The sequence below is a fragment of the Eubalaena glacialis genome, chromosome 9 (assembly GCF_028564815.1).
Source record: "Eubalaena glacialis isolate mEubGla1 chromosome 9, mEubGla1.1.hap2.+ XY, whole genome shotgun sequence".
NCBI lineage: Eukaryota > Metazoa > Chordata > Mammalia > Artiodactyla > Balaenidae > Eubalaena > Eubalaena glacialis.
Window position 1 is genome coordinate 110,937,274 of NC_083724.1, and position 11,784 is coordinate 110,949,057.

Genomic DNA, 11,784 nt, shown 5'->3' on the forward strand with positions numbered 1-11,784 from the left:
CTGAAACCACTGGACATTCATGTCTACTTTGTGTTTTTCATATCACTTTCAGGTTTGCATTAATGCAGAATGTATGGATGTCAAAAGAGCTTACCAATCGGCCAATTGCTCCTCTAAGTGCAAAGAACATGCTGTAAGTCTTGACAACGTTTCCCCAAGCTTGCTGAATCTTGTGTCATTTTAGGTCAGACAGTTTGGATGATGTTAAAATAATGTTTCAGCGTTGAATGATTAAAATTATTATCTAACTCCTCACTAGTTTGATTCAATGAAAAATTCCTTCAAAGAACCTGGTACTGAAATTCCTATTACTGATTCATACATTACATAGACAGTTGAAAGGCTACAGAGCAGAGGTTATTCTTTTTTTGGAATGGACTTAATTATGGATGAATCGGCCCTCGGGTTGGGGATTAGTCCAGTGAGAAAACTAACAGGATCATTGCTCCTCTAGGTGTGTGACCACGAGCTCCAATGTCAGTGTAAAGAAGGATGGGCCCCTCCTGATTGCGATGGTTCTTCCATGGTCTTCAGTAAGTAATATTGCACATCTAACGTGAGAAAATTTCTCTCCTCTTCCAAGCTTTTATTTCCTGCTACGTAAGATTTCATTGCCTTTTTTCCGCTCCTCTTGGAATTCCTATTCTGTAGATATTGAATCCACAATATTAATCCCCAAAGTCTCTCCAGCAACTTTTTAATCATATTTTCCACATTCTTATGTTTTTATGCTACATACAAAAAGATTTCTTGAAATTTTATATTTGTCATTTTATTTTAATTTTCCAAATTTTCTTGCTTTATGATTGTTCCATTTTCATAGCAGACTTGACTGAATGTATACTAGATATAATATCCTCATAAAACTCTAAGAATATGACATTATTTTTGTAGGTTCACTTTGTTCTCGAGATTATCTCTATTTCTTTTGAGTTGAGTTGTTTTGTTTTTTCACCCTGTCTCTTGTATTTCACTGCGCTGTTTTTCTTCAGGATGTATGATCCTTCTTTGAATGTGGGATTAGGTTGACTTGCTCTTTATAACTAATAATAATAATAATAATAAAATATTTTCTTATTTTTTTGGCCATTTGGATTTTGTCTTTCGCAAAACGTTTGTTCAAGCCATTTTGTTTATTCTTCTATTGGGTGTCTCCCTGACCCCTTAATAACTTGTGTAAGTTTTAATATATTCTTGATATAAGCTATTTTTTCATTTATATATGCTGCAAATAACTCCATTCTGTCTTTTCTCACTCTCTTCGTGATGTCATGTGATTAAAGAAGCTTATTTTATTATTATTATTATTATTTTTAATCTATTTTTGGCTGCGTTGGGTCCTTGTTGCTGCTAGCGGACTTTCTCTAGTTGCAGCGAGCGGGGGCTACTCTTCGTTGCGGTGCACGGGCTTCTCATTGCGGTGGCTTCTTTTGTTGCGGAGCACGGGCTCTAGGCGTGCGGGCTTCAGTAGTTGTGGCTCGTGGACTCTAGAGCGCAGGCTCAGTAGTTGTGGCGCACAGGCTTAGTTGCTCCGCGGTATGTGGGAATCTTCCCAGACCAGGGCTTGAACCCGTGTCCCCTGCATTGGCAGGCGGATTCTTAACCACTGCACCACCAGGGAAGCCCTAAAGAAGCTTTTAATTGTAATGCAGTCAGTTTCTTAATCATTTCCTTGATGATTAGTATTTTTTCTTTTTGTGTCCTTTTTAAGGAAATTTCTCCTATCCTGAAGTTATGAATGTATACCCATATATTATCTTCTAAAAAGGATTTTTGTACTGCCTTTTCAAATTTAAGTCTATAACGTATCTGGAATTATTTTGTGTGTGATGCAAGTGTTCAATTTCGTTTTTGTCTCGGATAGATGCCCAGTTGTCACACCATTATTCATGTAATAGATCATCCTTCCTTAATGCTCTGTAGTGCCAGTTTTCTAATAAAGCACGTGTGTCCATGAACGTGGGTTGTTCTGGGATATCTATTCTTTTCTGGTGGTCCTATTTGGCTATCCTTATGCCAGTATAACACTCTTTTATTATTGTATCTTTAAAAAAATTTTGTTATCGTATAGGAGGTCCTTTAACTTTGTTCTTCAAGAACGTTTTGGCTATTAGCTTTTGTATTTCCACATATATTTTATAATCAGATTCTCAAGTTACACACACAATTCCTGTTGGGATTTTAATTTAGTGTAAACTACAACTATAGATTTACTTGCAGAAAATGAGCATATTTAAAATATTGAATTCCAAACCTATTGACATGAAATATCTATCCATTTACTTAGTCTTCTTTAGTTTTGACCAATAATAGTTAATGGTTTTCACCATAGAAATTTTACATATATTTTGTTTGATTTGTTTTATAAGAAATTAATTTTTATTGTATTTTTAAATGGTATTTTTTGAAAAAATATTTTTCAACTATTACTAGAATATAGAAGGTCAACTAATTTTTGTATATTTATTTTTATATCAAGCACCTCTGCTAACCTCTCTTAATAATTTTAGTAATTTATTTGTAGATTCTGTTAGATTTTCTACATATTCAATCATTCTGTTTCAGAAAAATGACGGTTTTGTTTCTTCTCTAATCTTCACAATTTTAATTTCTCGTACTTGTTTCCCTTCACTGAGTAGTACTCTTGTGCAATGCTGAATAGAAATAGAGATAGCAAGCCTCTTTATTTCTTTCCCAATCTTAGGAAAGACTTTCAGTATTTTGCCCTGTTATCTGAAGGTATTCTGTACATATTGGATCCTCTTCATTTGATCAAGAAAATTCACTTCTATTCCTAGTTTGCTAAGAATTTTATCAAATACTTTTTATTTATTGGTTAAGATTTTTACCTCTTTACTCTGTTGGTATTGCAAAATAAATTGATTGATATTTGAACATTTATCTAACTGTTCATACTTTGGATAAACCCAACATGGAAATAGCTCTTACGGATACTGATGGATGATGTTTGCTATTATTTTATGTTCATGAGTGGTGCCTGTACTTGCTAAATTTGAGTATCATGGTTATGCTAGACATATTAAATGAAGTGGAGCATTTTCATTCATTTAAATTCTCTGGAAGAGTTTGTAGAAGAATGGAAGACTCTTTCCTTAAATATCTGGTAGAACTTGTCAGTAAGCCATGTAGGCCTAGAATTCTGGATAATATTTTAGTTAAAGATTCAGTGTCTTTAGTAGCTATAAGACCCTTCAGGTATTTAATTTCTTCTTATGCAAGTTTTAGTATGTTATATTTTTCCTAGACATTTTCCCACTTCACCTAAATTTCAATGTTTTGGTTTAAGATTGCTCATAATACTCACTTATCTTTTCAGTATCAATAGTATCTGTAGCATTGTTTTTTCTCTTTTTTTATATTATCCTAACAAAATTTTAAAACTTATTATTGTTTATGATTTATTTTTTTAACATTTTTTTTGCTATTTCAATTTCTACTTTATACAATTCCATTTCCTTAAGTTTATTTCATCTTTAAAAAAAAAATCTTGAAAGGAATCTTTGGCTCATTAATTTTCAGTTTGTAGACCATATCATAATTGGTATTTTCATTATCATTTGGTTCAAATTGTTTTCTATTTGCCATTTGCTTTCTTCTTTGGGCCTTGAACAGTTTAGACATATATTTCTTAACATACATGCATATGGAGATTTTCTAGCTTTTGTTAAATTAATACTTAGCATAATTCCATAGGGATCAGAAAACCTACTGTGTTGAGAATATGCTGAAATTTGTTGACACTTGCTTTATGACCCAGCATATTCCCATATTGTAAGTGTTCTGTCTATGCACACAAAAATGTGTGTTCTGCACTTATGTGCAGTGTTTTCCATATGTTTTTAATGCCATGTTTGTTAATTGTGTGTAATATATTAACCCTTACTGATATCTTGTTTGTTTGTTGTACCAATTACTGAGTCAAGAGTGTTAAAATCCCCCACTATAACTGTGAATTTGGCTATTACTTCTGGTTCTATCAATACCTGTATATTTTGAGACCATGCTGTTATCTACAATAAAGTTTAGAATTGTATGTCTTCCCAGTGAATTAACACTTTTGTCATTATGAAATGCTTTTGTGTATCTTCAGTCTTCTTGCCTTTTAAAGTCCACAGTTCCTGGAGAAAAATATAGCTGTACCATATTTCTCTTGGTCTCTTTTGCTTTGGTATAACTTTTTCTTCATACTTTTACTTTCATCCTTTCTGAATCCTCATGTTTTATTTCTGTCTCTCATTAAAAAAAATACAGATATATTTTAAAATTTTAGTCTCAATCGTTTTGTAAAAACTTAGTCCATTCGAATTAAATGTAATTACTGATATAGTTGGGTGTAATCTACAATCTTATTATATGCTTTTTATTTGTCCTGCCTGGTTCCTCTTCCTTTTTCTCTCCTTTCTTGTTTTCTTATGGACTTACTGAGGATTTTAATCACTTCATTTTTATTTTTATTAATTTGGAGATTATACATTTATTTTATATTCTTTTAGTGGCCAGCATAAAAATTTCCATTTTATTATTTTTAATAGAGACTTTACTTTTTAGAGCAGTCTTAGGTTCACAGCAAAACTGAGCAGAAAGTACAGAGATTTCCCCTATATCCCTGCCCCACACGTGCACAGTCTCCCACGGCTAACATCCCCCAACCAGAGTGGAACGTTTGTTACAATTAATGAACCTTCATTGACATGTGATTATCATCCAAAGTCCACAGTTTACATTAAGGTTCACTCTTGGTTTATTTACTTTTCATTCCTTTCTGCATTTCTGAGCTTCCTTTTATGATCATTTTCCTTCCTGTGTTTCTGAGTTCCTGCTTTCTCACTCCAAAGTAATTTTCTCTCACTCCAAAATAATTTTCCCCTATTTCTTCAGCACTTCTGTGCTTTTAGGAAGATTCTTTTTTTAATTCATTAGTTGTTTTTAGTGAGAGAGCTAGTCCAAATTTCCTAGACCACCATTTCCAGAAACAGAAAGGGCTGTATTTTTTGTTCAATCACTGACATCTTCAGCTGTAAACCTGCTTCCTGTTATAATACTCTCCATCTGCCTTATGCCCCGGCTTTACCTCTAGACCACATCCTTTCAAACTATGGGTGTCTGTGAAGTACTGCCAAGTTCCTCTTTATTTCCTCTGGACCGTGTCACTCTTTTGAAAATAGCTACAATTCTGTTGTTAGTGCAAGTACACTTTTAAAATTCTGAACACATCTATACTGTTTCTAACACAGATGCCTCAGAACTTTATTTCCTTTGACTTTTTGGGTAGGAATTTTTATGGAGGGTAGAGAGTATTAGGTATTTGAACTGTTACTATCTTACCTAGAATTCTACTTCTGAGGTCTCTATCTTTCTGCATGTATGTGTGCTCACACTTGTGAACTTTATGCAAAAATCATTCTTATTATTGATTTACTGATCTCCACCATCTCTGTAATAAGAGAGCAGTAGCTGTTTGCATTGCTCTTCAAATTTGTACCTCCTGGTCTTTGTGCTTTCAGATTATTATAAGAGAAATGAATATATGAGATAGCAAAAGATTGAAGTTGCATTCATTAATTAGATTAGTAGGTAAAAAACACCCTATAAACCAAAAAACTTTGTTAAAACCATTCCCCAATTCACAAGGTCACATAATTTTTTTGTCCATAATAATTCCACTATAGAGCAAACATCAGCAGGACACTCACTTGTGTCCTATCTGTCTATCACTTATCAGTTATCCATCAATTCTCTTTTTCACGTCTCAGCTTCTTACTTGCTACTAAGAGGAATATGATTTCAAGTCTTCAGATTCTTTTCACTGGTTTTATTCCAAGGCTGAATTTTAATGTTTCCCTCTTCTCCCGCATCCTCCTTACTTCATATTCTTTCTGATCTCCCAGCCTTTTGTTTTCAATTTATTACAAACATCACCCCTTCTAAGAATTCCCAGTAGTATGATGCTTTACCTATCTCATGTAAAATGTTTTCCCTAGACATCCTCTTAATTTCTTCTATCTAAATAATATTATAATAATTATCAAAATATATTTTCATTTTACTGGCTATGAGAGATTTTCCAGGGACTGCATGTTCTTTGGGGAAAAGGTAGGTGGAGTTTGTGATAAATAAAGAAATAAGGACCAGTGTGATGTATATTTGTGAATTTCCCATATTCTCACGAGGCCCTCGTTCTCTTGGTTGCAGATTTCTCCATTGTGGTTGGGGTGCTGTTCCCTGTGGCCGTCATATTTGTGGTGGTTGCTATAGTAACCCGATACCAAAGCACCAGAGGAAAGCAGAAGGAAGTCCAGAGGTAGGCATTATCTTGCCTTGGGGACTTTTTTGGCCTCTAACTCACTTTAAATGTAAGGACCCAAATTATCCAATTTAATTTTAGTTTACTTCAAATACACAGAAATAAGTACAGATACATTTTTCTTGGACCAGAGGCTGGTTATTCTTTTTATTGGGAAATTCTTCACAGTAAGATCTCTTTTTTTTCTTCTGTTAATCACCATTTATAATTAATAATAAGAATAACTCTCATTATTAAAGATTTTTATGCTCATTATCCAAATACAGTATCTAAAATGTATTGATCATAGCTTTATGACAAGCACTCTGCTTAGCCCTTTTACATATATTATGTCATTTAATCTTCATAAGGAAATAATAGTTACTATTATTTCCATTTTATAGATGAAAAGGAGTTATAGATTGATCCTCACAACAATCCTGCAAGGTCAGGCAGTTCTTTTTTTTACTGATGTGAATACAGAAGCTCAGGGAGATAAACTAACATGTTCAAAGTCTTACAAAGTAAGTAATGGAGTCTAGGTTTGCACATAGATCAGTCAGTCTTTCAAAGATAATCTTGACACTACAGTCTCTTTCTAGCATTTTTAAAAATTGATTTATTCACCCAGAATGGGCTTTTAATAAATATTGAATGAATAAAGCAAATCTTTAATTAAATGGCATAATTTAGATAAAAGTTGGATTCAGCACCATCATTATTAGGTTTCAGGGATTGGTGGAGAATGGAAAAGAAAATTAGTGGTAATGATTATTAATTACAGGACAAGGAAACCTGCAGGATGTCCTAGGGAGCAGATGAAAACCCAGTCAATTACCAAGTATGAAACAATGGGCAAAGGAAACTAGCAGACTTCTCTTGAATCTCCCTCTCACGGGGAAGGAATTTCTAAGTCAGTTTATATGATATGCTTTCCCATACAGGCCACTGTCTACCACTGACGCCGGGCCACACAAGCAGAAGAGGAAACCACAGATGGCGAAGGCTGTTCAATCCCAAGAGGTGAACCATAGTCTGTACTGTGTTTGCCCTGGGTCCCAGTTTGTGATTCTCTCACTCTCTTGTCCTGACCAGCTGGCTGTTATTTCTACCCAGCAGTGTTTTACAAATCCATCTCACTAGTTAGTATGTAGCAAGGACTGTGGGCTCTGTAACTACACATTCAGAAAGTTCACCTTTGCCTTTTGTTCAATGCAAAAGAGTCTCTCTACAATTCAGAGGCTGCTTTGCTGGGGTTCACAAAATGCAAAGAGAATAAAGAGAAAGGGGAGGGCAGATGCCAGCTCTCTCTCTCTCTTTCTCTCTCTCTCTCTGTGATTCTAGGTTGATTCCTTATTCCTTTTGCAATATCCCAATAATGGCAATAACATGTATACTTGTATGACAATACCTGTAATATGTATAATCCTTAATGCCCTAGTTGTATCCTGCAAGTTTAAAAATTTAAGTGGCAGTTGCCTAATGACAGTGACTTTGGTAATAATGTTTTTGATGGAAACTTACCCATCTCTGATAGCTCTGTACACAGCAGAATGCAGCAGCTGGGCCACTGTGATTTTCCATCCAATCTCTTAGTGTCATCTTAGTTCTGAGCTCACATGATCAGAAAGGGGTGCTTATTTGGAAGCTGAAATTAGGACACCAATCGTTTCATTTTTTTTAAATTTATTTTTATTGAATGAAACATTCTTTAAATTCTATAGTGCTTTACAATTTTCAAAATTTTCACACACATGATTTCATATAAACCCATTTTAAAATTTTATTTTGTTCTTTTTAGATGAAGCTTGACACACCTGACCTTCCGGCAGAGGAGGATGCGCCTCCAGCTTCTGTTGTGAGTTGCTAACTTCTCTTAAAACTCCCTTCCAATCTAACCTCAAGGGAATACTAGTGAAAGACATAAGCCACAATGCCCAATTATTTCTTCAGGAGAATGTTCAGATCTGTGTGAATATTCATAGAAAATATGGATTCTTCTGCAAAACTTTTTGAAAAGACAAAATATGAGCTTGCCTTTCCATTATACTACTAAATTTAACCCTTCAACCTGAATTACCGGGTCTGAAAAGCTAATTCATTAAAGAAGAGAACCGATCTGCTTCATAGAATGCTATCTTCATCATATGTCTGTTGGCATTGAGCTTATTCCTGAACACTGCATGTGCGCACCTAAGTGAAAGCAATTAAATGTACAGGTTTAGAAGATTCCTAGTTCTCCATTTCTGAAAGTGATTTAAGCCTTTCCGTTAAGAACACCTGTTTTCGAGGCCCCGTTTTTTAATTTTTTTTTTTACCTTCTTACTAGCTAATTACGAAGCCAGATTTTTCTCCACCGCCGATTCCTACATCTGTGTCATTCTCTTTCCTTGTAAGTATCAGATGGTCACTGGCGGTGTTTTAAATGTCTCTTGTGCCCAATGTGAAGGGTGTCTTCAGATTTCTGGGTTCCCTTTCAGGGTACGCTAAGCTAACCTGAGATGTCATAGCCCATAGGAATATCTGAGAAAGAAGGCCTACTCACTATCTACAAATTAGAATGGCTATTAATTTTTTACTGTTAAAAATAGTTCTACTGTTACATAATTGTTAAGAAATGATAAATGGTTCTGCTGTAGAAGTTGAGTTGTCTCCTTCACAGGTTAGTTTCTAGATGCTTATTTTGGAGGATACAAAATTGTATTATAAATTAGACTGCACTTGTTTATTCTAGATAGAATAAGGCCTATATTATTCACAGTTTTCTAGAGCAGGAAGGGTATGAAAAACGGAGCACATGAAGGCAAACCCAGAATAAAAGCCAAGCACTCATGAAGTAACAGGTAGAGTCATTCGCTCAAGTGAATCCGGAACATATTCCCCTCATACTAGGTACTTTGTTGTGAGTAAATGAGAAGGAATTAAAACTTAAGGTCATTTTTTTCAATAATTTTTACATTTTTGGTGGGAAAACAAGTCATATGCATATGGAGCACTTAACTCCTCATATATTACGCGTGCCAAAGCAGGCAATACTACTGAGAGAAGTATGGTGAGGGGACAATGAATGGGGGAGGAATGGGAAAGTAAGAGGAAGGTCCATTGACTAAGTGGTTGGAATTTGTACTGGACCCTTAGAGTTGGGTAGAATTTAAAATAAGTGACAAGGAGGTAAGGAAGGATTTAAATAAGGAAATAAGTATAGCAAAGATGGGAATTGCACAGCATTCCTAATGCCCTACCATTATTTTTGTCCCTAATATAGCATAAAGACACAAAAAGACTTTCCTCTACTGTTTTCAAGGATAAGCCAATGTCTACACTTAAGGTCAGAGATCTATAACCAGACTATTCTAATCTTGTAGCCCTCCTAAAATCAAGGACAGAAGTTCTAACCATGTCTTCCTAGAAGATGTTCACTAAGGACAGTGTTTATATGAGTATATTTTGGGTTCTAGTATATGTCTTCCTTCTGAGCTTGGACAAAAACCGAGAGAAAGAAGATGTAAGGGTCTTTGCTAGAAAGTGATGATGACCCCCAATATTCTTTGTTTTCTCAGAAAAATTACCCAGGGATAGTGAGATGGAGAAAATTCTCCACAGAAAAATTACTCAGTGTGGCATAATTCTTCTCCCGATGCCCCACCCTCTACATTTGATAAGTGGCCAGGTGGATAGTTGAATCCCAGTGTGATGTTTTTCTCTCCTTTCTCTACCCTCTTATGTTTCCACTCCTTCACTGTGAAGTATCAAATAAGCTACAGAATAGGAAGTGTGACTACAGAGAAATCATTTTAATTTCTTAATAGTTCAAAGTAATGTAATATCTAAATTTTTAGAAAAGTTCATTATTTAAGAGTTCTGTCTTTTTTTAGGGCTCCAATCCAAAAGTCTGAAGTAACAGTTAAGCAAGGATTGGTGGGTAAATGATCAACTTAGAAGACTGGACAATCTGGATGGAAGAGAAATGTACTAATATTGCTGTTGACACTCAAGGAGGTTACTATTTCTTGATTATACTTTGAAGACATAAAACTTTCAAGAGAGACATACTCTTGATAATCTTTGTATGAATTAAAATTTTCTGTTCTCTGTACTCATGGGAAAGAGGATGGCTCTAAAAAAAGAGCTATAAAGCTGAAATCTCTAATTAGGTGAATTTCCTAGCCTTCCCCACACACACCCCCCCCCCCATTTTTTACTGTGATGTTGACTAATATTTGTTAAAGGGTTTTGAGCACCTTGATTTTCTCATTCAGTAGGAATTAATTCACCCTCTAATGAAAGCAAAAAAACAAGAAATCACAGGAAACTGGGAAGGATGGGAGAAAATTGTATACTCCTCATTCCATGACTAGCAATAGCTTAATTGTTTTAACCCTGAAACTGTCAAATTAGAACCCTCAGTTACAAAGAAAATTATACAAACATTCTCTGGTTTATATCATGTCTTTTTCCTACCCTACATTATCTTCTGGAATTCTTATTAGCTGTGTCATTGGAAGTTCACTACAATTGATTAAGACTTTATTAATTAAATTGTTTTTTCATAGAAATTTGTATAATTCAGTTACTGGCAAGCTTAAAGTGAACATTACATTCTAAGTAGAAAAAGTTTTAGTTAAATAAATTAATAACGTAAACCAGAGGTTGTAAACTGCTGGCCAGCAGGATGTGTCTGGACTGCAGATTTATTTTATTTGGCCTCAATGATTTTGGCCAAAAAGTATTTTTTAATGTTTTGAATGTATTGCCAATATTTAAAACTTGGGAGATCTTGCGTAAACATCCAGATCTCCAGCATTTAAAAAGTAATCAAATGGTTTGTCAACACTGGAATCACATTGCCCACAGCAACCATCAGCTTAGTTGACTGGTGATGAAACAAACATTGTAGGTTACCTACCAAAAACTCCTTTCTTGCTTTTCAGAACCCAAATTTTGTTCCGTTTTCCATATGCATTTCCATTTTCATGCATGCATGAAAGGATAATCTCTATAATAACCTATATGGGAAAAGAATCTGAAAAAGAATAGATAAATGAATATGTATAACTAAATCACTTTGCTGTACACCTGAAACTAACACAACATTGTAAATCAACTATACTCCAATATAAAATAAAAAATTAAACAAAAAAGATAATCCTAACTCCATCTCCTGGATACATTTCTATCACTCTAAGTCAATCATAATAATCTCATTTCCCTTACCAGTGCTTGACTGATTTGGAGGTAAGTGTATTAACCCACCCTACCCCCATCCCCACCCCCCTTGTTTGCCAATGGGACAAGACAGGAGATATGCTGGGGAATTTCTAGGAAAGATATCCTTGTCCCTTCTGGCTATTTGGATATCCCATCTGGTATTGTTGCAGCCATGTTGTGATTATGAGGGCATGGCTGATATACTGAATAAGATAGAGCAGAAAAATGAAAAGAATAAAACCTGGTCTTTTAATGATGTCATGAACTAGTAG

General features: G+C 34.7%; 1 protein-coding gene across 1 annotated transcript in view; it reads left to right on the plus strand.

The window, feature by feature from the left end:
* The window catches only part of ADAM28 (ADAM metallopeptidase domain 28), a 56,299-nt gene extending 46,099 nt beyond the window's left edge, over positions 1 to 10,200 (plus strand). Inside the window, exons 17-24 of the mRNA XM_061199418.1 lie at positions 53 to 133; positions 455 to 533; positions 6,214 to 6,322; positions 7,249 to 7,327; positions 8,106 to 8,162; positions 8,634 to 8,696; positions 9,570 to 9,632; positions 10,180 to 10,200. Of these exons, the coding sequence (XP_061055401.1) occupies positions 53 to 133; positions 455 to 533; positions 6,214 to 6,322; positions 7,249 to 7,327; positions 8,106 to 8,162; positions 8,634 to 8,696; positions 9,570 to 9,632; positions 10,180 to 10,200 (552 nt within the window). The remainder of the gene's footprint in view (positions 1 to 52; positions 134 to 454; positions 534 to 6,213; positions 6,323 to 7,248; positions 7,328 to 8,105; positions 8,163 to 8,633; positions 8,697 to 9,569; positions 9,633 to 10,179) is intronic.
* The last annotated feature ends 1,584 nt before the right edge of the window (positions 10,201 to 11,784 follow it).